General features: G+C 36.4%; 2 protein-coding genes and 1 long non-coding RNA gene across 4 annotated transcripts; 1 reads left to right on the top strand and 2 right to left on the bottom strand.

The window, feature by feature from the left end:
- Positions 1 to 3,637: 3,637 nt before the first annotated feature.
- Positions 3,638 to 20,796, bottom strand: LOC115424512 (uncharacterized). Of its 2 annotated transcripts, none has more exons than XR_003936089.1 (2): positions 20,786 to 20,796; positions 3,638 to 4,763 (listed from the first exon to the last, which is right to left on the bottom strand). It is a non-coding gene; the product is annotated as an uncharacterized LOC115424512 (long non-coding RNA). The 2 variants fall into 2 exon arrangements; XR_003936090.1 differs by lacking the exon at positions 20,786 to 20,796 and adding an exon at positions 19,407 to 19,416.
- rcvrna (recoverin a) lies at positions 4,822 to 7,421 on the bottom strand. Its single transcript, XM_030141824.1, has 3 exons — positions 6,946 to 7,421; positions 5,824 to 5,962; positions 4,822 to 5,730 (listed from the first exon to the last, which is right to left on the bottom strand). The coding sequence occupies exons 1-3, from the start codon at positions 7,318 to 7,320 to the stop codon at positions 5,612 to 5,614; spliced, it is 633 nt and encodes a 210-aa protein (XP_029997684.1). The 5' UTR covers positions 7,321 to 7,421; the 3' UTR covers positions 4,822 to 5,611.
- Positions 11,985 to 26,780, top strand: LOC115424509 (germ cell-specific gene 1-like protein). Its single transcript, XM_030141822.1, has 5 exons — positions 11,985 to 14,046; positions 15,560 to 15,607; positions 18,217 to 18,369; positions 23,726 to 23,837; positions 25,514 to 26,780. The coding sequence occupies exons 1-5, from the start codon at positions 13,743 to 13,745 to the stop codon at positions 25,809 to 25,811; spliced, it is 915 nt and encodes a 304-aa protein (XP_029997682.1). The 5' UTR covers positions 11,985 to 13,742; the 3' UTR covers positions 25,812 to 26,780.

Genomic DNA, 26,780 nt, shown 5'->3' with positions numbered 1-26,780 from the left:
TGTGAACAAAAATTGATTGGACAAATTGGACTGAAGTGGACCGATTGTACAGACAAACATGGACGAATGGGCAGGTGGACAGACAGACAAGAATATATGTATGTTAAGCAGAAGCAGTCTGACATATATCTTAATCCTCTATGTCAGGGGTGTCAAACTCATTTTAGTTCAGGGGCCACATTCACCCCAATATGATCTCAAGTGGGCCAGACCAGTAAAATAATACCAGTGAAATAAGTAAAATTACATTACATGTTTATATCTACAACATTTAGTTAAAAATCTGAAAAATGTGAACAACTTGAAATGTCTTAAGAAAAACATGTGCGATTTTAATAATATTCTGCCTCAGTTAATCCGTTTATCATTTACACATGTGCGTTACAATTTATATTACAATTACAAATACACAAAACATTTAGTAACAGGCAGAATATTGACAAAATGGCATTTACTTTTCTCAATACATTTCACGTTGTTTATTTGCTCAGGTTATTCACATTTTTTTGTAGAAGGATAGTTTGTTAATATAAACATTTGCATGTAATTTCACTTTTTTACTCAAAAAAAAAAAAAAAAAAGATAAAATCTGCTGTTGTCATAATTTACAGGTTATTATGAAAGTGTTTTTCTGGTCTGACCCAATTGAGATCTAACTGGTTTATATGTGTCTGTATAGAACCTGAAATAAAATGATTTTTACACCACTGATTGTTTATATCTTCAGTGTAATTTTTGCATTTCACAAATTCATCCTGCGGGCCAGATTGGACCCTTTGGCTGGCCAGATTTGGCCCCCGGGCCGCATGTTTGACACCTGTACTCTATGTCCTTGAAATGTCCACATTTCTGATGCAATACCAGTTGTTGCAAATATTAATTTAATACATTAATTTCAAAGAGCACAAAGATCAATTATTCAGTTTTTAGCAGATAATGTACAGAATTATTATTATTAAATTATTACATTATCTACTGGTGGGATTGAGAGGACAATTCCTACACTGTGAATGCTTTTAAACGCATCATAACTCAAATTTATGCCAATCACTGAGCTGCAAATGCCTGTCAGTGACAAGACTATCAGCCAATCAGATGTTGATGTGAAGTGACAGCCCGCCCCTTAGAGCATGAACCTTTGGCGGTTTTTAACTGATGGAAAACATAAAGGTAACTGGGTTTACGTGACCTGTAGAGATTCTGTATCTTCTTCAAATGCTCTTTTTTTCTGGGGTCGACAGAGTACATAATTTCTCTTTAAGTAACATACTTACGAAGATACTCTGTCTCCGAGCGCTGTCACTGGCAGCTCACTCTGCCTAATGTGCTAAGTGCTAATGCTAACTGCTAATGTGAATGCTAGGTGCTGTGTGTATTGGGATGTGTAGCTAAAATGTAGAGACCGAATTTCCCTTTGGAGATAGTAAAGTGAGTTAAGTTTAGTCTTATAATGATAACAAAAGGAAGACTTACAGCTTAGATGGTCTAAAGTAAAGCAAAGTGTTGATGCAGCGCGTCCATATAGTTATAAGAGGCTAACGGCCAGCAGAGAGTGGAGCTAAGTTCGTAATATTTGTATTTTGTAGCTCTAATGAAAGTCATAAAATGGATCTGGTTTTGACTTAAGCAACTTCTGCAACGCAAACATCAAACGGGATTTACTGAGTTGTCTGAGGAGGATTTCATCAGAAAACAAAGACATGGATTTCATTCATAAATAACAGGTGAGTGACACTTTATACTGTGTTTGTGTTTATTGACAGATTGCATGTGATTATTGATACTATTTGCTGGAGAGGTTTGCAGGAGATTTTTGCAAATAGATGTAATTAACTTGTTCCATGTTTCTAACTGACCTTAGTGTACAGATGAAATGGACTCTATGCACAGCCCCACTACTTCCTGAATTTCAGGTGGGTCCTTTATTTCCTGTCTTTCATTATTGGACACACTGATTAATCCAGGTGTGCCTAATTAATCAGTAGTCACAATAAGAAGTAGCAGACACAACACCTGGATTAACCAGTGTGTCCAATAATGAAAGACAGGAAATAGGGCTGCACGATTTTGGCAAAAAAAAAATCCCGATTTTTTTCCTCTAAAAACTCGATTTTCGATTTCTATTTCGATTTTTGGGTATAACTAGAAAAGACAACAGAAGTCAGCATGTCGTTTTCGTGAGCAGTCCACAATGCAAGCCACTGCTCCGACCTCAAAGCTGTGATGGGATCACGTGATGAACCCACAGTTTTGTTTTGTTTTTTCTCTTCATTAAATCTTTAAAATGAAGTAGAGCACACAAACAATGTATACAACAAGAAAATAACATAAGTTTGTCAGGGGGAATACACTATAATAAAATGTCCAAATCAGAACAAATACTTATGTTTTTTATAGCCTTTTTGTTTCCACATTTATCCAACAGCTTTAAATAAAGTTCAACATCTTACAAAATATAAATATTTGGTTTTGTGTTAAAGAACTTACATTTGTGAATGAAAAATTAGGCAAGTAAGAGGAAGTAAGAGGACTAAATTAATTATTAAAAAAAAAAAGAGGTTTTTTTTTTTTTCCCCCTTTTTGGGGTACCTGGGCCCACAGCAGTGATTCCAGTGTCAGTCAGTGACAGGCATCAGTCGTGCGTGCGTGGACCACGTAATATGAGTGATCCACATGTGGTTCTATTTAAACTGAGGGATCTGTGCGTGGAATAGACCGACCCAGGACACACTGGAGGGATTCTATCTGTGGAGCTGGGGGATGTGTGTGGGCACAGGGCTGTGTGGGCTCCTCTGCTGAGGCTGATGACCCCGAGACCCAGACCCGGTTCGGAAGAAGACAGTACGGTACGGATCCGGGACAACGGAAGATGAGTGATCCCCATCTCGCTATATTTCAATTGCGGGATCCCTGCGTGAAGCCACGGCTTATATTGCTATAAGTACTGCGGGTTCATTAACAGATTTAACGTCCGTGGTCATTACACGGACTTCTGTGACAGACCGCTGTCACAGGAAGAGGGAGGCAGAAGAAAGATGAAATCGATTTTACGATTTCCCTTTTTTAAAAATCGTCCTAATTAAAAAATCCGATTTCGATTTAAAATCGATTAATCGTGCAGCCCTAACAGGAAATAAAGGACCCACCTGAAATTCAGGAAGTCGTGGGGCTGTGCATAGAGTCCATTGTGACAGTACTTGCTCTGGTCTGGTTCAGTGATATAAAGTAAGTCCTGATGTGATGCTGCAGTAACTTCTGTATGTCACAGGGGTCTGTGTTTGCTTTGTGGTTGTTGAAGATCAGCCGATCTTGATCATGTTGATGCAGACATGCTTAAGGTTTGTGATGCTTTATATTGCATGAGATTGTAATGGTAGAAATGTGTGTGTGGGTTGTTGACATTCATCTGTGAAGGCTCTGACTGAAACACCAAGAACCATATATATTCTAAACGTCAGCTTTTCAGGACTTCATGAAATGTTTGCATTCAAACAACATGAAGCTACACAAACCATAAAACATGCTATAGCTCACATACAGAATTGGAATTACCATATTATGTCCCAGATGGTTTTGTTGACATCCTCGCCTTGTATGATGAGATTACAGTGAACAACAGGCAGGAGATGAACAGTCCTGTTTCTTTTCTGGTTTATTTAAGTGGACATAAAATGAGTTGAGGCTGAGATAAACAGTACCAAATGGACATATACACTGAGTCAAAGTTAGAGAGTGTGTTTTTACAAAAAGAGTAACATAAGCATAATTAACACTAAGCATTAATCATAACATTATACAGTAATATTGCTGATAATAATAATGTTTATAAACTTATTTCACATTTCACCTGCTCTGGCTAATAAATACAGTAGAGAACACTACAACTTATACAAGTGATAGTAATTTAGCATAGTTAAAGGTACTTGAAGGAGCTTGTGACCAGTATTTCTAGGACTGTCTGCAAAGGACAACCGTAAGATGGTAAAATGCAAACCCTGCATGTAAAAACTATTTATTCATCAAACATGTATTACCATTTGAAACCACACACTGAATATAAAGACTGGCAGCGTTGTAGCCCTCTAAATGTGAATACATGACATGTTGAGCTCCCCCTGGTGGCTGGCTGTGGTAAAGGTTTAAATCCTGCCTCCATGTTATTCGTGGGACCAAACTAAAAACTCATAAAACACATCCAGTGCATTTTCCCCAAAGATAATTACAGTTTTTACAGGTAGATTTGTTCTGAAAACATAATTTTTCTGATCTAATAATTGATGTTCAGTTTTACCCAAAGGAAAGAAACAGCATCACCGTGTCCATCTTTACATACAGACTATTTTCTGAAATGTGAACCTAGACTGTTTACCCACTTAACATGGCAACTTACTCAGCATTAGATAGCCCAGATAAATATGTACTGTTAGGCTGTTAGGTGTTCATATGGACTGGGGGAGCTACAGTATCTGAATTTTTAACTAAATGTGCTTTTCTTACTTTATGTTCATCCAGTGTTCTTTGTTTGATGAATACATTAGAATTTTACACACTTTAACACTTTTGGTAGACTTGCTAATGCATGCACAGGTAAAATAAATTCATATTTCAAAGCTTTATTTTGATGGTTCTTACATCTTAGTAAAGTGTGACGTAATGTAATGTGTTAACCAGTCAAGGTGTCTGTCAGGAAAAAAATAACATTTAATACATTGAATAGAACCTGCAAGATGTCAAAGACAACTATCAATCACAGCCTGATTTGCCTTAAAAATTATCAGTGGAATAATTTACAGATCCAGAATGTCTCCAGAGACTTAAAAAAAATTATGACTTAGTATTTTAGAGAGAAATTCCGTGTCGGTCTATGGGAGCCAGGGCTTTTTGGAGCATTGTCTAGGCTTGTTGCAGTCAGTGGTATTAGACACTAACATACTAAAACATATGAAAAAACTCCATGTGGTACCTTTAAAAATGCATAAAAACAACACAACATAAGCAGAGGTGTTATTTTGCCACTTTTTACTCTTCCATCTGTGCTAGAAAAGGCAAATGCTTGTGTATTGACCTAGTCTTTTGCAGTGATCCAACCCTTGATAATGAATTTGCCTTAAAATACTTAAAACAGAGATGAAGAGGAGTATCAGAGCAGGTCCAGGCAGCATTTTCCTCTCTGTGCCGCATACATTACACTGACTAGTCAATGAGTGGAGCTTGTTTGTTTCTACTTGACCTTCAGCCCATAATAGGATCCAGGTGGATTGTTAACCCGAGCCTAATTCCTTTCATAAGGAGCTCTTGTCTCGACTTTCTATCAACCTAATGAATGGACCCGAGTGTTAAAAACATGCTGGTATGCTGCCAGTCATGACAGGGTGAAGTGGCTGTCAGGAGAAGCTGGCATGGGAGGGGTCATGACTCAAGCACTGTCAAATCAGAGACGTAGAATGAGTGTTTTCACCATTTCATATACAACATCGACAGACTACTCTTGGTGTAAAGACAACAATCTGTACTGCGACCAAATGAAAAACAAACGAGGGTCAAGCAGACAAGCAGTCGGACGATAGTAAAATGTAAACATGAAAATAAACAGTCTTAATATGACGCAATACTACTGCTTCTTCTCTTTCAGCTTGTCTTTGATTTTCTGAGGTTCGTCGTATTGTATCAAGCGCAGGATGTCCTTGTTTTCCATCACACCCTTAATGAACTCGCCCTCAGAGATTTTATCTGCAAATGGAAGACAGAAAAAATACAGTGTGCTGTTTACAATATCAAGTTTTTTCTTTTTCTTCTTTTTTTTGTGACTGAATTCTAAATTACCGTTCTCCTGTTTCCCGAAGAAAGTCCAGATCTTTTCAGCCCTCTTCTCAGGTGTGTTTTCATCCTGAGGGAGGTTTTTCTGGTCATCAACAGGAATCATGTTGAAATTGACTGCAAAAGAGAAACGAGTGAGCTTGATCTTAATTCTGCACCATCATGATCTTGGTTAAAATGTGTATAAAAACAAAATAATGATAATTTATGTTATAATGGCTGTTTATAAGGATATATTGTTTTTTTATGGGAGAGGATGGCCATCTGCAATTCTGTAACTAGTTCTGATATTATAAAGAAAAGAGCAGGCACATATTTAGTTTGTCCTGCTCCCTTTTCAGTCATGGAACATTTTTAAACAGTGTGGTTTACAGTATAGTGTTTGTTTTGTACTAAAATGAAGGAAAATGACTGAATACAAATTCTAGTACAGTTATATATTTAGTTTTAAGTAGCTCTCATAGGTGGAGAAACAAAGACATTTCTGATGAAAAGATTTTTTTTATATCATTCCCTGGTTTCAGTTTCTTAGAGCTGAATCTTCAAATCAATTTTCTCGATATTTTTCTGAAATGATTCAACTAAATGGGAAAATGGAAATAAAAAAGTTAAACTGTTAAAATTTGCCACATTAGCTACTGAGAGTATTTTATTATTCAGTAAAAAAAATAATTTTACAACCCTTAATTCTGAATTCATTATTAATACAATTTTAAAAGTGAGAAATATCATAGGTGTTTAAATGATGTTTTTAGTTTGTGTTTTTTTTTTTTTTTTTATTTTATTTTCCAATATGGATTTTCTCATAAGTTTAAAACATACATTTGTTATATAGTTTATAGCACTTTTAGTCTTTTATCATTATGTGATCATTTAATGCAGTTTGTGCATGCTGTGGTTTTGGTAAGTGTGATTAAAAATAAAGTGTAATACAAATAAATTTGCTTAAATAGTGAAGCATGTAGTGATAAATTATCCAAGTGGATTTACAAAATGCGGAGAAAGCAAACTTTGGAGTACTTTACCATCGTGTTCCCAGTGTTAATGTGTTAAAAAACTTGAAAAAAAGTTACAGTAGATATATTTAGCTGTTATTGTAATGACAGTTGAAGGTATAAGTACCCTGACAATCTCTAGGATTTCATTCTTGCTGATGGTTCCATTCCCATCCACATCGTACAGTGCGAAGGCCCACTCGAGCTTCTGCAGAGTCTTTCCCCCCGATGTGAGGTGAAGAGCCACGATGTATTCCTTAAAGTCCAAAGTGCCATCTGCATTGGTGTCGAAACTCCTGAAAACGTGCCGTGCGTACTCCGTGGGGTCAGCGTCTGGGAAAAAGCTGGCGTAGATTCCCTCAAACTGCTCCTTGCTGATCTTTCCACCAGGACACTCCTTCAGGAAGGACTGGTACCAGGTACAGAGCTCGGCTTCACTGTATTTGGTGTTGGATTTCAAGTCCTCCAGGAGCTCCTTGGACAGTGCACTGCTCTTGGTATTCCCCATCCTGTAAAGTGACTCTGACTGTGGGAAAAGGAGTTTGTGTCCCGGTGCTGTCCTGTGTTTGGGTGTAAAACCTCAAGGCAGGCACTCAGGTTCCTCACGGTCCCTCAATAATGAGATTATGGTCATCGCTGGGTAAATCCAGACAGCTGTCTTGAAGATTAAGAGGATAAACACGTCACTGTGCACTATGACACCTTTTTGAAGACAGGGATAGGTTTAAGGAGAGGATTAAACACAACAACACACAGGTGGCTAATCCTGTAAAGTTCAACATCTGGGAGACCTGATCATCACCGTCTTGTATGGAAGGATCTTAAATGGCTGAAGTACTTCATTCGCAGATGACACCTCATTCTTTTATGTGGAATTTATGAAATCATAAAGTGATGATTTTTCCCTTTCTTTATTATTTGTAAATGAACAGCTTTAAACTTGAGGTTATGAAGTTAAGGTGGACCAATGTTTCTGATTCAGACTGTAGCCCTTAAGGCAGGTGGAGGAGGGTCTTGAACCACCTGTGGATAAACAGGGTGGAGAGTTATCCATGGAAGTAGGACCATGCACAAACCCACGGCTCAGCTGGATCTGAGCACTGGGAAGGCCAAGGGTTAGAACATCTACAGGTGCATCTCCAAAAGATTGACTATGGTAAAAAGATTAAATATTTTTTGTTATTTCAGAAAGGGAAACATTTCAGCATTTTTTCATTTTAATTTTGATCATTTTAGTCTACAGTTAAATAGAAAAACTGTATCTCAGAATATTTTGAGGAACTCACTCTACAGTCGTCTAGAAGACACTAGATGTATTTCACAGGGATACACTGTAAGCTGTAATCATTGAAATTAAATATTTATTTTACTATATCAGTTTATCCATTTTCTGAACCACTTTGTTGTCCTGAGGGTCACAGGGATACCGGAGCCTATCCTAGCTACCAACAGGTGAAGATGGGGTTCACCCTGGATGTGTCACCAATTCATCACAGCGCTGATATACACAGTCAAACAACCATTCATTCAAACATTTACACATACGGATGATTTAGACTGAGCAATTCACCTTTTCGTACATGTTTTTGGACAGAGTGACATCACACAGACACGGGGAGAACATGCAAACTCTACTCAGAAAGGCCTTATTTCACTATATGAGCAGTGAATCTAAAACAGGGGTGTCAGACATATGGCTCATGGGCCAATACCGGCCCACTAAAGGTCCCCATCTAGCCAGTGGGATGAATGTGTGAAGTTCAAAAATTACTCTAAAGATATTAACAGTCAAGGGTGTCGAACTCATTTTAATTCAGGGGCCACATACAGACCAATTACATCTCTAGTAGAATAACAGCTTCTCGTTTTAACATAAAAAGTAAAATGACATTTTGAAAATGTTTACATTTGCAAACTATTCTTTCACAATAAAATGTGAATAACCTGTACAAAGATTAAAAACCTGAAATGTTTTAGGAAAAATAAGTGGAATTTTAATAATATAATACAAGCTACTAAATGTTTTGTGCATTTATAGATCTACTGTGATCTGTAAATTTTGTAATAAGCTGAGACATAATCCAGTCAAAATCCTACTTATTTTTTTCTGGTAAATATCTTTATCGATTGTTTCGTTTAACACAAAAAAGAAAAAGAATAAATACAAATATAAAGGAAGAGGCTGGAGAGACATGAATGGATGGTTATGCCATGTGGAACAAATATAAAATACAGTTTCTGTTCCTTCACATATACAACATGTCATTATGAACAGCTAAGTATACATAGACACAAACCAGCACAGACAAGTACATAAACAAACAGTGTTGTCTTAGACAAAAACAACCATAACAAAAAAAAAAAAAAAAAACAACAGCGGGGGGCCATATCATACATAAACAAAATAATCATATGATACATAGAAATAAGAGTTGGGGGAATCCCCCCCTCAAAACAGCATCTAATTTTTACATTCCACCACAGCAGCATCATTAGCATCAAGTGCATAGTAACTCAGGTAATTCACTATGTGTTCATCTGTACTGTATTTTCTCACTTATGGTGGAAATCACATTTATTTTTACTGAAACAAAGAGACAAATTGGCATTTGCAGTGTATTATATCTATTATTTTACTGGTCCAACCCACTTGGGATCAAATTGGGTTTTACGAGGCCCCTGAACTAAAATGAATTTGACACCCCTGGTCTAAACTATATACAATTATAATGTTTTCATGATATTTTAATTTATTGAGATGCATCTGTGTTTGTCCTAGACTGGTGCCTTATTCTGGGTTCTGCAGCAGTAGGTGGATGTGTCAGGTGGAGTTCTCTGCCCACGTTTTTGGCCGAGGTATACTGAGATACTCCAGTCTTAGTTAACTTCCTGCTTGGAATGTGGCTTGGAAGACCCAGAACACCCAGCAATTAGGGTGGGACCAATGTAATGCTGCACCTTATGGGTTGAAATACTCATTCTTTCTCTTAAGGATCTGAGGAACCCCAGTCATTAGTCAGCACATTTACTAATCACATTTACACATTTACAGATCATTAATTGCCTTCACTCGCTTTGGTTATGCCACCACTGCAGCAGATGGTCTTCTAATCTGGTTTGAGACTATTACAGATAATCTCATCCCATTGCAGAGGAGCAGACCACAGCACACAGGGGTTCATGATGACCCCCAGTGTCAGCACACTCTGCATGCCCTTCGCTTTTATCAACATACCTGTAAATCTATAGTCTGACTGAAGACATCAGCCATAGCAACTAAGAGTGTGTCATGATTCACTACAAGCATGCTTTCAGAAATCTCTTTTTTTTACTTAAATCGTGGAAAGGGAAATTATTAAATAGATATAAAGTTGTAAAATGCGCATTAAACATTTGATTGAGATAATTAAACGTGCCAAACATAACCTTAATATTTAATATAATGTTTAACATTAACAAGTCAATTTCACTATAAAAGTAGATTCAGTCTTGGTAAATATGTAGTTACATTGCTAAGTGTTATGCAGATACATTGACATTTTCTGTTTATTTTGTTATATATATTTTCAATTTGATCATTTCATTAATTTAGTTATCATTGTGTTCATTTTTAAGTTGATATAGACAGTTACATAGAGTAATCTGAATTATTAAAACCACAATACTTGTAATAATTACCCCACAATAGCACTTATTGGTCTTTATATGAATATAAGACACCAATATTAATGTTGTTTCAATAAATATGCACATATGGGTCCTGATGAATAATGGAATATAACCACCAATGGATGACAGTTTATGTTTCAAACTGAAATGGTGAATTTTTTGTAATTAATGATTAATTCTGTTCATGGAAGGAGCTTTGGAGACATGATGTGCATTGATGTGCCATTGTGTATTACACTCAAAGTAGAAGTCAATTAGTTTCACCATTAATTCTGTAACTGTCTGAACTTAGAACCAGCAAATGACAGCATCACATCATTTGTTGGGTTTTATACTTGGTTATATAAGTGCCTGGAATTTTCACAAAATGTTCTCATAACTTTAGTCTTTTAACTTGTAACTTGTTTTATTCTAATACATGTAATCCAATGGTCATCCAGTCAAACAAACTAAAATATCCTGCTTAAGCACAAAAAGAGCTCCAGGATTATTCAGATTAAGACCCTTTGTTCATTTCACTGACAATGTTAAACAGTAGAACCAGAGGACAGGAATCTGATGTGGTAGATAGTATTATTTAGTAAATTAATTGAATATTTAGGTAATTTAGTTGAAAAATTTGGATTTAGTGGACCCATCTCCACTGACACAACATACAAAAGTAAAAATAGTTTGAAGACAGTCCATGTGACAGAGTTGTAAGCCTCCTGTACAGTTGTTTTTGTTTTTGTTATATAATAAATACCTGGACAGGAGGAAGTAAAAGCCAGTAATACCAGAGTCAACAGACACCAGATGTGAGTTTTGAGCATCAGCGTTCTGTGCATTGACATGTGACAAAACATTCTCTACTCTGTTCTAAGAATTTGTTTCCATTCCCACACCTTAACCCTTTATCGGGCAAGTGACTACTTTTGGTGAGTTCTGCAAGCATTTAGTATTGGGCCAATCCCATGCCTCAGTGAGGACAAAAAGCATGTAGGTTTTTATAATATCCTCCACTGATTCAGAGAGATTTTATGAAATTTTGAAGTTGTAAATACTGAATATGACTGATTTTTGTCAGTTTATGACCTAACAGTTGTGTTATTGCATGTGCTTACTTTTTAGCAGGTGCTGCTCAGATGTTTTATGGCAAGAGGAGGGAGACTGTTGTCATGCCAACTGACAAGAAGGTAGATGACGATGTCTAATAGAACATTGAGGTTGAAATTTTGATTTTCAGAGTATTTCAATAATTGCTTTTCCATTGGACATCTGTGCAAAACTTTACCGATATTTACTAAATGTCAAAAAAACAGCAGTGTGTAATGTCGGTTTTTCCATTAAGCCAGAAATGCAATGATTTGTTCATTTATTATCGCGAGATGACACAAGAAGTCATTCCATAAACATGGCAACAAACGTAAATATCGTGTTGATTTACAGATCTATTCATTATTATTATCTATTACCCCTCTATCCCATACTAAATTTAAAAAATTATTCAGTTTCCTGGTGTGTCCACACATACTACGCCATGTTTCTTTTAAAACCTTTCATCTTCGCTTGTTACATCCATCAACATCAGTTTGGTTTTTTTGTTTTTCACGTGACTCTAGTTGCGGAAAAAGGTCTTTTCATTGCAGTTTTGCATGGTATACTATTTGTGCTATGCCCGAAAAACCACCTCTTGCCAGCGCAAAAACTTTTCATTGAAAAACGAGTTTTGGCAAAATTGTCATTTGTCCATTAGGTAAACTTTTATGTGCAAATTATTTTTGCGCAATTTGAGGGTCAGTGGAAAAGCGACTAATGAGTGCCATATAAAGGGTTAACTCCTTATTGAACAATAAAAAACAGCTCATGCAAGCAGAACAACATTTCTGCAAAATTGTGATTTTTTCTAAACTTTTTGTACTTCATAAACTTTCAATGTGAAATTCCAGAACATGACTAAAATACAATTATGTAGATGCACTTATAGAGCCTAAGGCATTTTAACAACACAGAGGAGGGAAATGTAATCACCCACTTCAACCAAAATGGATGCGATGATGTATAGAAAAGATAACCCTTAGTGTATAGTGCAGTGCATATTACTCCTGACAGGAAAAAACAACAGTGGTTATAAAAGACATAACCAGATGGAACAGGCAGTAAATGGAGAGGGGACTGCAGAGAAAAGGCAGCATAATGTTTGGAGTTCTGCTGCTGACAATGAAAACTGATTTGTACATTAGAGTGAAATTAATGTTCATTATTCTCAGTCTGTTTTTTTTTTTTTTTTTCATTTGATTTGTAGTTGAAATGGTTTAATACTCTGTACATTATAACAATATTATGCGAGTTTCAGTTTGATGTAAATGTCTTGTAAAGGCCAACTTTAGACGTTCATACTCTGAGGACATTTCAGAGATAATAAAGAAGCACTTCTATAGTCATCAGCACTTTACTTTCACCACGGGGTGTTTTCACACAATTATCTGAACTTCTGCCGGAGTTAAAAAGAAGGACGTTTTCTAGCTCTGCTCAAACCAAAGATGACATGTTTTATGATGAATTTAATGACTGCAGTTCATTTCTGTACATCTTTCCACACGTTTGCATACTGTTAGTTTGTGTTGTAATGTGCAGTGTATCCACATCAGAAGGCTGTAAGACATGAAGAGATTTGCTGTGGCTGTACACACACTATGGATGGATTTTCCAGTGGGACTGTACACATTATGTCAGGGGTCAGTGACTGTAAAACAGGCATTTGATCTTGTGTCAGTGGCTGCAATTACTTCCAAATGCTTTGACATGAAATGCAGAAAAATCTGGTAAATGTAAACATGAAGAATGCTGTGCTAGATTATGATCTAAGACCACAGTAATCACAGTAATCTCTTTTTATTAATATACTCAAAGGAAGTCTGGAATATAATTTGCCATTTGTAATGGATAATATAGCAGGCGAAGATTTAAAGAAGGGGAGGAGCGATGGGGTTTGGACGAACGGTGGAGAAGAGTTCATGTGAAACAGACAAACACTGATCTGCAATGGGATCCTATTGTTTCTGTGAGAATCCAGAGAAGGAATCCTTGAATGGAAGTGGAACCACATCATTAGTGCCGGCAGGAAAATGTACAGATTTTTCTTTCTCGCCCAGGGAGCCCCAAATGCAACAAGATTATGAAGATTTGATATATCGGCTGGGAGGCGAAACCCAGTGGCTACATATCAAAAGCCAGGATTAGTTGCCTTTTCATTTCATCTCGTCTGGTCTGGCCTCGACCATGAGGCTAGAGCGTGGACGGCGGGCTTCTCTGGCACTTACCCTCAATTTTGTGGCGTTTGCCTTTGCCTTATCAGCAGTGACCACCAGCTACTGGTGCGAAGGTACCAGGAAGGTGGCCAAACCCTTCTGCACAGGACCGCCCGTCAAGGTGAAACAGTGGTTCTGCATCCGCTTCAACAGCTCCAACATTAATGACAGCCGGCTGGTCCAGTACATCTTTGAGACCGGGGAGGAGAAGTTTCTGCTGAGGAAGTTTCATACGGGGATATTCTTCTCCTGTGAGCAGGCAGCGGACATGAACGGTAAGAGAATATTTAGACTATTTTCACCATGTTTACCATTATTCCTGTGTGAAATAGCTTCTTTATGTTTACAGTTATTCCTTTTCTAAATGCATAGCTGCATATTGTATTTTTTACTGTTAATGTATGTTTTCTATGGTTAATGTTGCTGTCGTTCTTTGCTGCGTTAACACAAAATTTCCCTGGTGAAGAATCAACAGATTTAATGTTAAAATGAGGAGACTTTCAGTTTCATTTGACTGGAGTTGATGGTGATGAATGATTCACATATCAGCTTATATATTTTATTTGCACATATAAAAGCAATAGCAAAAAGAAAGAAGCAGGAATGTGAGGTGAGATTATTGAAACCCCTTCAGGCCTTTAGAGGTAATCTATAGTAATAATAAAAATACAAAAGTCACATAATAACATAACATAAAAGCAAACATGAAGTCATGTCCACCTCACTACAGGACAACTGTGCTTCTGCAATGCAATTTTAACCTTTATCATCTTAGTAAATACTGAAGTCACACTCAGCCAAGGGCACTGGCAACTTGGTTATATATTTGGTTATTGGAAAAAATAATGTTGCAGAACTCTTAAATTGTGACACCTCCATTCAGTATCCACATGATGTTTTGACATTTTGAGGTTTTCTGATAAACATGTTGCATTAGACCTCAAAACAAGTAATTTTGAAGTCCGTATAAGTGTGAAAGAAACAAAAGGCAGTATGGAAAAATGCAATTTGAGACTATTGCCTCTGTTCTTTCTTTAAAGATTTAGAATTCAGAATAAGATTCAACTGATGTTTTGAACAGAGTATTTTTCATAGCATTTGGAGATGCTGATGCAGCCAAGTTAAAATCTTGTAATGATTTTGTCACATAATGCAGGGTCTTGAATTTACAAATCTGCATTTAATACTTTAAAAAAGTCTTTAAAAGGTATTAAATTTGATATGGTAAGTCTCAAGTTATGTTGCCATAAACTAGTTAGCTGTACTGTGTTTAAAAGAAAGTAACGTTCCAGCCGTTCCAACCCGACAATTTATATTGAAGGTAGGAACCAATTATTGCTAACGTTGCAGCCCCAGGTGAGAAATGACTCGGAACAATGGGAATCAAGGTGTTGGAGTAAATAAATATATGGACTTTCATTTAATTAATGAGTTCTCCTCCAGTGAAAGTACCCCCCACTTCTAGTAGTAAATTGATCTCCTGCATCAAACCACAGGACTCTAGCATAGAACAGAACCTGACAACCTCACAAATTCAACTTGGTATTGATGCTTGATAAAACATGCCGGTGAGATACAGGGATATTAGTCCTATTTTTACATTATCCAAAAACCGTAAACTTGTGGTCAAAGAAGTGTTTTGTGAATTTGGTTTTGTTTCAATAAACGGAACAACATGCTCTGTTTTTCAATATTTACTTCAGTTCTTACGTTCATATTGTTGTGCTCTATATTTTATTGTTACTTTCTACATTATGTGAAACATGCTTTTTTTTTTTCCGACCACAGGGTTTGACTGTCGAGACTTCTCAGAGATCGCTCCTGAGCATGAAAGAGGTCAGTGAAAAATGCATTTTATAATTAAAACTGAATTTAGATAATTAAAACAGGCTTATTACTGTTTTTAAGGCATTCAGTGAAGAGTGTTTTTTATTTCCGTCAGTGTGCTACAATATAAAGATTGGTTTCAACCTACATGGATGCGAGAATAACATAGAAAAGACAGAACAGTGAATGTAATGCATGACAGACATAGCAATAAAAAAATAAAACAAAACAGATTAAATATAGAGACTATTTAATACGACTTAATATTATTATATTTCTCTTGGAAAATACTGAGTCACTGATGTTTTTTCTAGGACTCATTTTGGTCTCATTTATTTGATTTGTAGCCTTTAATAAGTGTCCTGATTCATCTAAATGATTGCTCCATTAATTAGATTTTATAGTGAGTAGCTTTAATGTCTTCTGTATTGGGATTTGATTGACAGGTGTGTATGTGCTCACTACCTGCGCATTGAGTTGTGTTTTTTCCCTGAATGCATTTGTGGTCACTAATCAGAAGACTTTGTTATACAGATATATGCTTGGTTTGGGAATAGACAAATCTGTGGAAATTATTACAAAATGAGAAGTAGATATTGGTGTTTTTTTTGCCTCATTTAATACACTTCTACAGGGTGTTCCAAAAAAAGTATACACTCAGAAAAATGCCTAAAAAATGAAAGTTCCATAAGTTTCAGAAAATATCTATACGGTTATTGATAGGCCAAGGTCTCATGCTTTCATTACCACAATGGCAGGTATCAGCCATACCACTTGAGTGAGCATGGTCCTTGTACTTAATTGGGATAGAAAATGGCTTGCACACAGATATGAGAGGGTTAAAACAAGATCAGACACCACAATTGGAAAGCTTAGGCAGGTGCTTTAATGCTGTGTAATTGTGATCTTTAGCTTCAGGTCGGCGATGTCCAGTATCTTTGTACGATACACAATATCTTTAACATAACCCCATAGAAAGAAATCTAGGGGAGTGATACCTGAGTGATTGGTCGTCCACTCCTCCCTTCACCCAAGATTGTCCCTGTCTCCATAAATTTCTTGTGCCATTCACAAATTGACAGATGTGACGGTGGATGTCTTCCATACCTAACCCTGTAGGTCCGCTAAGTCTGTGCATCCGATTTTGTTTCAATAATCCACGATAGGGGCTTTTTGTAACAGAACCTATTTCATCAACAGGGTACCTGAAATACACAAATGCAGTGTGATTAAAGACTCTGATAACCACTGAGTACATAGAACAAATCAGATTAACATATCATCAGTTGCTTTTGTAATCCATTTTTTAAATTGTAAAGAGACGTTGTGCACACCCTGTATGCAGTATGTTCAGTCATAGACTTGTATAGTATAATTATATCTGGAACACAGATGGTGTCACCCCTTGGTTTGTGGTCTACTGGTTTAAATCCTTGTCCATCACCATCTTAGTTCGTTGGTACCAGAATTTGAGATGGGGAAAACTCATGATCTAAGCTAATGTTAGTGCTTCTTGCTGATATGGTAAAATGCCGAACTTCACGGAACATCTGTTTAAAAAAAGTTACAGACTTATAGTGAAAGTTCTTAACACAAGTCTGTTACATTTCATGTATTTAATGTAATAAATGTAATTACATAATTCTGACTCAGTAGGTAATGAGATAACTTGTCCTTTAAAGTGTCCATCTAAAATCTCTATCGCCTGCATGGCTGCTCATTTGAATTATGTTGACTTTCAACATTATAATCAAATATTGCTGATTCAGTTCGAAGTGGAGTAACATTCCAGAATATTACTGTAAATTGTTCGTAAATATTGTGATATGATACAATTGAAGAGAGGGAGAGATAATAAAGGGTTATTGCATGTGTTTAACTGTGTTGCGCTTTGCTGTTGTCTTCTGTGAATTAGATCGTGCAGAGGTTTGTTTGTATGAAAATGGTCAAATTTTGCTCTGAAAGTGAGAATTTTCTTAGATTTATATTCATGCTATAGTAATATATTGCATATAATTTATCTATTTAGGAATTTATCATGTATTTGTGTAGCTATTGATTGGGTTTTTAAACTTCTTTTTATAGGGTTTCATGCTCCTTTTTATTAGTTTTTAACTTATTTAAACTTCTTTTAACCTGGGTCTTAGTCCAGAGGTTTATTTTATTTTTTTATCACAGTCATTCCTTTTAGTGACCTTTCTCACTTTTATCTTTCTTTGATGTCATGATTGATTAATTGAACCTGGAGCATTTTTATCATGTCTATAGTCAGCTCATGTGTTGGTTTCATGTTACATTGTCATTTTTTGGAAAATGTTGAAAGAATGGCATCATCTGACTGCTAAAGAAATCTACTTACAGGTATCAATTAAACCTATTTTGAAAATTTGAAGATATTTTTATTAAAATATAGGTTGTAAAAGTAAGATGTGGTCATAAAAATAGGTGAAAGCTCCACTAAAATACTTCCCACCTCTATTTATAAGCGTTATTGTACCAAATAGTCTACATTTCTGCCTGACAAGTGGGATTATTCAGACAGAACAGGGGTATTATTAGGACAACACGACTCAATTCTGTTTCCACACATCTGTCCCCTCCTCCCTCTGTTTTCCCAGGAGTCCTGTGGTTGTGTATCGTGGCAGAGACGCTGTACCTCACACTGCTGTTCATGGGCGGGGCTCTGATGACCCTCGAACAGTGTCCCTGCTTCAGCATCATGAACAAACTGAAGCTCAGTGCCTTTGCTGCTTTGTGCACTGCCCTTTCAGGTAACTTTGCAGATTACACCAAATGACCAATAGACAGTGAGGACGCTGTGAAAGAGTGGTATGGGTGTGTTTACTTGTTATAACTGATAGAACCAATGCCGACCTTCTCCTGACTTTGATAAGCTGGTACACAGATATGTCATGGTGCATCTGATTGACGCCGCAGTTATACAAACAGGGGCAGAAATAATCTCATTGGTTGAGAAAAATCTCAGTGGGAGGAGCCACAGACCTGCAGATTCTTTCTCCAGTTAGCTTGTTACCATCAACTGCATGTCCACATGTCAACCAAGAAGTGTTTTGATGTTGAGGGTAGGTACATAACATTAGATAGAACTTTACTGATCCCTTGGGCAGAACCCTCGGGACGTAAAGATTCCAGTAGCAGCACAACAATGAATGTATACATATAGGAAATATTACAAGACAAAAGGAAAGAAAATAGTAGTGAAAAACAGACAATTACACATTAGAAAGTACTAGTGGATATAAATTATAGAATAGTTATAATAAATAATATTTAAAAAGTTATTATGGTATATTGTAATATGTACAGAATGTATGTGTGTATGTATATATAGTTTAAAAATAGCAGAACTACTAATGATAATTATAATAAAATGATAATAATAAAGTGATAATAGTAATAATGATAATAAGCAGCAGGAAGAAAACAAACCAATAAACAACATAAACAATATTACACCACGGCACTGTAAAGTCCTACTGAGTAGACAGAGCAAATGTATAATATTTCTACCTCAGCCTCATCTCGTCCTCCTCATCTTCCCTCCTGCTGTTACTCCTCCCACATTTTGCAAGATTCCTTAATTTTAAAGTCTTGCTTACTGAATATTGTGACCAAGAGCTGAACATAAAACCAGCAGAACTTAAAAATAGTACGTCCTAACTTTTTGGCTGGTCTTGGCAACGTCCGACTTTGTGACAGGAATCTATATACAATGCACCAAGCTGGAGTTGGTATGGTCTGGTGATGCACATCTACGAAGAAGAAATGAAATAAACCAAATACAGACCAGAATCAAAGAAAATACATTTTAAGGAAATGAAGAAACTAATTGAGCTTTATAATGAGCATAAGGAGATTTTTACACTTGCACTTTATGGACTGCACATTTTGACTTTTAGATTCAGATAAACTTATGTAAACCCTAGATAAAGTTAATACAATATATGTGTTCTATACATCCACGTAATCAGAAGAACATCAGCAAAAAGCTCAGCAAAATCTACTGTCAAGCAACAGAACACAACTCAAAACAACAAGCACTTCAACAGGCAAATATCTAAACCAAACTAACAGTCTGACACCAGCGTATGTCATGAGTAATTTAATGAAACAGCAGACCAATGAGACAAACTTTGCTGTTAAACTATCACTAAACAGATCCAACAATGCAAATATTATAAGTACAGTAGAAGTATTTCTCTGCCTCTACTGTAAAACTCACTGAGCAAGACAAATAGGCTGTTTTCGAATGTTGTCTTACCTTTGCTGTTTTCTGATCATAATTTGGTTTTATATGAATGAGGCTTCTGCTAATCCATCGTTTTCTGTTATATTGAAATGATTCCGATTGGAAACAAATGACTCAGAGTTTCAAAGGTTAAAAAAGTAATAAAAAACAGCAGGTCAGAAACTTCTTTATTACATGAAATACTATGTCTTACCGGCATAGGTTTAGAATTCACTTTGACCCACTCACTGTTATATAAGACTGCTATATATATGAAGAGCCTTAAATCTGGATTAGGTCAGGGGATTTCCTTTTTCAAGTTAGTGTATGGCATATTGTTTTTTTTTCCTGGTATGTGGTTAATGCAAAGAAAATTCATGCATCATACAAGCAACTGTGGTTGATTTACAGAAGTGAAGTCCTATGGAGATGAGTTAGAATGTAGTGTAAGTGATGATGTGCGGTGGTTGGTGTATCTTGCGTGAAGGCGTCTTTGAAGTCGATGAGCAGGAAAAGGAGCAGGGCAGCAGGTCAGGCAGGCTGAAAGCGCAGAGGATGACGGTCCAACTCACAGGACTGTCCACTCAACGCCGCAGGGGATTTGCTGGTTTGTGGACTAATCGGATTGGAGACCGGGCAGTGGTTTTGGGTCGTGCCAAGACCTGCCCAGAGGAGCTCCCTCCTCGTTGCCTCATCTACTGCCCCATCCCCTGACCCCCATCCCCCCCACAGTTATGAGTTAATCCCAAGAAAAGCAGCTGTGGAGAGGCAGAGACCAGGATCCAGGCAGGGACAGAGCAGATAGACACTTCACATGCTGGACTCGGTATCACACATCACAGGTTCTGCTCAGGCATTGAAGGTAAAAGTCACAAACTAAAACCAATACTCTGTGATTAAATCAGTGGCTTTCATCATTAACACAAAGGAATAGAGACCAAAATTAAAATGTCTACATGTACTAACCTTTATTTCATTGATGTAATTTGCAGAACTGAACCTGCAATATGGTAAAGCAAAGAATATTACAAACAGCAGAATATTCATATGGCAGTGTTTTTCAACCTTGGGGTCAGGACCCCACGTGGGATCACCTGGAATTCAAATGGGGTCGCCTGAAATTTCTAGCAATTGATAAAAATAAAAAACTTATTCATAAAAAAATATATGGTGAGTTGAGAGAGACAATCACAATACATAAAAGACATGGCAAACTCTGAAGCTGAAACTGAAGCACTGTGGTACTGTTTATCTGTCAAATGTTCATTGTGGCCGGTTTCAGATGCTGCAGCTCTTTTATAATTCATAGTTTGAGTTATTGTTTGTTCTGTATTAATTTGTAAATACAAGCTGGACTGAGTGTACATATCCTGACCAAGGAAAATAAAACTCTCACTTTGTGCAGTAATCTACACCTGGCTTTTCTGCCTCCATAAATAATAATACACATAATATATAGCCTAAATGTTGTCTAAAATTAATGTTTATTTGTAACATAGTATAGCCAGCTATTACATGATCAAAAATCTAATTAATTTTATAAAAAAAAAAAAAAGTCTGTGTTTTGAATGTCTGGTGTCGCCAGAAATTTGTGATGTTAAAATGGGGTCACGAGCCAAAAAAGGTTGGGAACCACTGTCATATGGTATACTGATATAATTTATATACATCCTATTCTGATGCTCATCAATATGCACACTACCAAGCAGAAGTAAATGTATGACCTCACATAGAACACTATAGTTTGTAGACAGACTTTGTGGACAGGAGATCAGGGCTCATGTTATGTTTTATCCTTTAGTCCTTTTTCCAGCCCCAACCATGTTTGTTTATGCATAAACCATCCAAACCATACCCATGGCATTGTCTAGATACTATTTAGATGACCCTGGTGTGTTGAATTGTGCTGCTCTGGCCAAGTGTTAGTATGTGATGAGCTGGGACTCAGTAGGACTAATAGCTAGGATCAGCTTTGTTGACTCATTAAACAGGTTGACAGAAGTGGGTTTCATTTATCTGTTCTGTTACATTGAAGCAGAGCTGCAGCTGTCGATTATTTTTTTAATCGATTAATCTGTCAGTAATTTTCTTTGATAAAATTAAACAATGATTTGAATAGGCAAAAAAATACTAAAAATGTGAAACAGGCATGTCTGAAAATGACAAACAACTGGTTCGTTATTCCAGAACAAGTTGAAACAACAACCACAAAAAGTATAAAAGTAAAAAGTTATATAAAATTATCTGTATAGAAATAACAACAGTATAAAATTTTATATAAAAATATCCGCAAACGCACACACACCCGGACACAGAGTCAGCAAGCATATCAAAGAACATCTACAAACAAATGTGCACTTCAATCATCAGCAACTTAAGATAGAACTAACATACAACTGAAAAAAATAAAGCCAAATATTTGTAATATTTTTAAGTTTGAAGGAGTAAGTGATCGGTACAATGAAGAAAAGTGAACATATAGACATTTTCTGCCTTTTTGCCCTCATCTCTTCTGTTGTTTGTGGCAATTCTGGTGTCATGTGCATCACAATAAGTGTCCATGTGAAACACAACAGCGGAACAAATGTTTAGCGGCAGCGAAATTAAGGAAATGAAGCTTTGATTCAGGAAAATTTTAATCAAATAATTTTCTAACTGATTCAAGTCGATTAATCATTTCAGCCCAACATTGAAGGATACTTAGTAAATGTGCATAATTGAATTTATGTTCATTCAAAGATAGCAATAAATAGGGAGTAAGTATTCAACCACATATAGTTAAATGAGTAATCTACTAGCCTCTGCAGTAGATCAGCTATATTCCTGTTCTTATCTGTAAGAGTGATTGAAGTAATTAAATAAGTTAGTTGGTGTGTGTAGTTAACTACTCTAACTACAACTGCAGTGGGCCATAAAAGGCATCATCTATCATCTAAATTGTGTCCCCTATGAGCATGCAGTGTGCAGCAATGAATTGGCAACATGTCCAGGTTGTATGCTGCCTTCACCAATGTAAGCTGGGATGGGTTCCACCTCTGAGACCCTCCAGAGGATTAAGCAGTTGCAGAAAATGAATGAATAAATGAAAAACAGGCAGTGAATCTTACAGGTTTGTTGTATTAGATTTGCATGTGCTTATATGGGAGTCTATGTTGAGCTGGTGCATCTGTAAAACAACAGTAGCTGCTGTTTACAGGAGCAGAGGAGATGCAGGTATGAGCGTTAGGTTTTCACAGATAAAACAACCCAAGCTCTCCACAGGTGTTATCATCATGGATGCAGGCAAACGAGAAAAGTATAGTTATCTTAATACAGGGTGTTAAACATGTGAACCATGGGCCAAAACCAGCCCTCCACAGGGTCCATTCTGGCATGTTGGATGAATTTGTGAAGTGCAAAAATTACACTGAAAGGGTGTCAAAATGATTTTAATTCAGGTGCCACATTCAGACCTATTTGATTCAATTATGCCTACTAATAAATGCTTTGTGCTTTTGTAGATCCACTGTGATCTGTCAGTTGTACTGAGCATGTGGGAAGCTTAGGTGTAATATTGTTAAAATTGTACTCACTTTTCTTTAGAAATTTCAGATTGTTCATGTTATTCACATTTTTTAGATGATTGTTTGTAGATATAAACATTTCCATAATATAACTTTTTGCACTCTAAAACAGAGAAACGTTTTGAGGTGACATTATTTATTTGTTATTATTTTGTTATTTTACTGGTCCGGCCCACTTTAGATCATATTGGGCTGTATGTGGCTCCTGAACTTAAAACAAGTGGGTCCTAGAAAGACCATTGTTTTACTTTGTTGTGTAGTTTTGGAAGAGATGTACACTTCACTTGAGATGTTATTGTTTGCTCTTGTTCTCAGGCCTTTGTGGGATGGTGGCCCACATGATGTTCACCACCATTTTCCAGCTGGCAGTTGCCATGGGACCAGAAGACTGGAGGCCCAAGACCTGGGACTACAGCTGGTCTTATATGTAAGAACCCTAAATAACTACACTGTTGGCCATAAAGTTGGAATAAGTGTGTTTTTAGACACATTCCTCTCTTTATTCCTCTTTATACATGTCAGTAATCACCTTATCACTATAACACTTTATCTGTCAAGAATAAATCACATTATCACAATCTTTTCACAAGAAGAGCTAAATATTTTTTATTCCAATTTTAAGGGCAACAGTGTAGATAGAAAAGAAAACTCTTCATCTGTTCCTAGAGATATTTCTATAGAAGCTGAGAACAGTCCCATGATGTTTTTAATGCCATTGTCTCGAAGTTCACTTATACCATTTTCTTTTTTGTCCCTAAAGGGAAATTCAACCTCTGCATTTCACCTTGTATCTTGACAACATAATTATTTTGTCTTCAGGGCTCAGGTGTAACAAAGCAAATTGGCTTGTGAGAAAGGGTTCAGTCTCATTACCTTGAGAAAACAGGCTGATTTCTGCAGATACAAACATAATACAGCACAACCAAACGACCGATACACAGCAGAAAAAACATGATGCAGCTCCCACCTGTGTTCGACTTTCACTGAGGACCAGTCTAATGCATTGGTCACTAATGTGTATTTCATTTTGTCAGCTTCAATCAGTTGCTCCGTTTGTCAATATTCCATCCATGCATGTTGACTTTGCATTATAAGTAATAAGAAGAAATGATCTTGAGATAAATGAAGAATAATTTTGTAAGCTCGATATAACCATGCTCCTCACAAAATAAATCCATTGTCAGGAGAAAACAATCTTTGTTTTCTAAAGATGACTGTATGAACCCTTTATCATGAGGAAGTAAACCTTATTATATCAAGATAACTAAAGAATTAACCTTTAAATCAGATTATTCTCATGATGAAGAAAACAAGGGAAAGAAACAGCCAAAGATGACATGAAACCTTTTTTTATCTGAAGTTAACAAAATAATGTTATCACAAGAAAACAAGTTGTATTACTTGAAGATTTTAAAATAATTTCTCAGCTATTGGTGAATGCCAGAATTATACTAGAATTATACACTTGTTAAGAAAAGATGTTTATGTCAAGACAAGATAATCAGAATACTTTATTAATCCTGGTGGGAAATTTTGGTGTGTTACAGTTGCTCCATTCAAGTATAATAATAATAATAATAATAATAATAATAATAATAATTAAAAAAAAAAAAAAAAAAATATATATATATATATATATATATATATATATATATATATATATATATATATATGTGTGTGTGTGTGTGTGTGTATATATGTGTATATGTATATATATATATATATATATGTGTGTGTGTGTATGTGTGTGTATATATATATATATATATATATATATATATATACACACACAAAATATACATATTAAAACACTTTATTAAAACAATTAGAACAGCAATTTGTACAATATGTACTAGACCATATATTATCAATATGATAATTAAAGAAATATACATAAGTGCGCAAAAATGTTAATAAACAACAATCAATAAGGATATTAAACCCATTACCAAGAGAAAGCAGGTTATACTTCTCAAGATAAGAAATGCATTACAATAATGATAATGTTGCAGTAATGTAAAAATCATTGCCAGTGCACCTGTTCTTGGCTTTTGTTTGTTGCAGTAGAATGACTGAGCCGTTGTGTTGTGATCCTCTCCTCAGCCTGGCATGGGGTTCTTTCGGGACATGTATGGGCTCTGCAGTGACGGCTCTCAACAGATACACCAAGACCATCATAGAGTTTAAATACAAGCGGCGAAATATTGAAAAGAGCCTGATGATCAAGCAGAAGATGCTGGACCTCCCTGAGCCCATGTGGGACATGTACCTGACTGCAGTGCCCGCTGACGCTGAGGCCCCCTTAGAACTGCCAGCGAACGGGCACAAACCCCCCACGGGGACCACGTATGTAGTGGAAATGGACGATGTACCAGAACAACAAGGAGAAGCGTACTGCTGAATGTGGATCGCCGTCCTCCCCACCCCTGTGACCCACTGGAACAGTTTCGGGCGGATTTCCACAGCCCAGATTGACTCATGTTCGTGGATTTAAATGTCTAATACAGTCAAATATTTTGTTTTGTTCCTCGCCACACATGAATGTGGAGATAATGTGACACGGCTTTGACACTACATGCATTTAATCAAATCTTTATGTGCAATGTGATTTGTGGGAGGAAGGGGGCTGTCCTGTTTCATGCCTCTTCCACTGTAAATCTGTTTTAAGGACAGAAGGTGTTTTATTGAACTGACCTTCAAGTTGAATCTGATTCATTTTGTCCTGTTCAGTTTCTGGGACAAGTGTTGGTAAAGTGTCCAGTAAAGACGGACAAATGTCAGGACCAGAAAACATCATTCTGAGGACCTTAAATTTCCAGTCAGGTTATGAATATTGTTTTGACTGTTATTCTGCAACAGAGGGATGTGGTATTTTTACGGTTCTCAGGATGTGTCTCACTTCATCAAACTATTAATTCATCTCAGGACATTAAATCAAATATTTTAGCTTTTCTATTTAGGGACACAACACAATCCTTATTTCAATACACTTTTATACACTGTTTCGTTTCATTTAAAAACCAATTACCATTGGCACCAATAATATCGATCTACAGAACTGTATTTTTGGTATTTCATTTTAACTCACATTCCAAGTGAGGGGGCATAATTTTGACTCCATTTGTGAAAGGACAGCAGCATTAAATAGTTTTTAATCAGTGGTTTATTTATTTTGCAGGTTTAAAGTATAAAATATTCTCGGGACTGGACCTGAGCAGAGTCTAAGTGTGTGTAATGGAGAAAGACTGACATCTGTTGGATGTGTGGCAGGATATTTTCTGAATTTCTTGCACAACACAGAAGTGCATTTTCATTATTTAATCACGGATGCTTTTGTGCAAAATAAAATGTGATGTTGCTTTTCATGGTG

Source organism: Sphaeramia orbicularis, chromosome 8, assembly GCF_902148855.1.
Source record: "Sphaeramia orbicularis chromosome 8, fSphaOr1.1, whole genome shotgun sequence".
Lineage (NCBI taxonomy): Eukaryota > Metazoa > Chordata > Actinopteri > Kurtiformes > Apogonidae > Sphaeramia > Sphaeramia orbicularis.
The sequence above is the reverse complement of the archived record's forward strand: the minus strand, read 5'-3'. Positions and strand labels throughout refer to the sequence as shown.

Excerpts from the sequence above, each read along its gene's own strand:
- rcvrna (XM_030141824.1), bottom strand. The coding sequence starts at position 7,320 with ATGGGGAATACCAAGAGCAGTGCACTGTCCAAGGAGCTCCTGGAGGAC. Across the intron at positions 5,963-6,945 it reads AGAATGAAATCCTAGAGATT|ATCAAGCTCACTCGTTTCTC; the intron begins GTCAGGGTACTT and ends TGCAGAATTAAG. Across the intron at positions 5,731-5,823 it reads CTTCGGGAAACAGGAGAACG|ATAAAATCTCTGAGGGCGAG; the intron begins GTAATTTAGAAT and ends TTCCATTTGCAG.
- LOC115424509 (XM_030141822.1), top strand. The coding sequence starts at position 13,743 with ATGAGGCTAGAGCGTGGACGGCGGGCTTCTCTGGCACTTACCCTCAAT. Across the intron at positions 14,047-15,559 it reads GCAGGCAGCGGACATGAACG|GGTTTGACTGTCGAGACTTC; the intron begins GTAAGAGAATAT and ends TTCCGACCACAG. Across the intron at positions 15,608-18,216 it reads CGCTCCTGAGCATGAAAGAG|GAGTCCTGTGGTTGTGTATC; the intron begins GTCAGTGAAAAA and ends CTGTTTTCCCAG.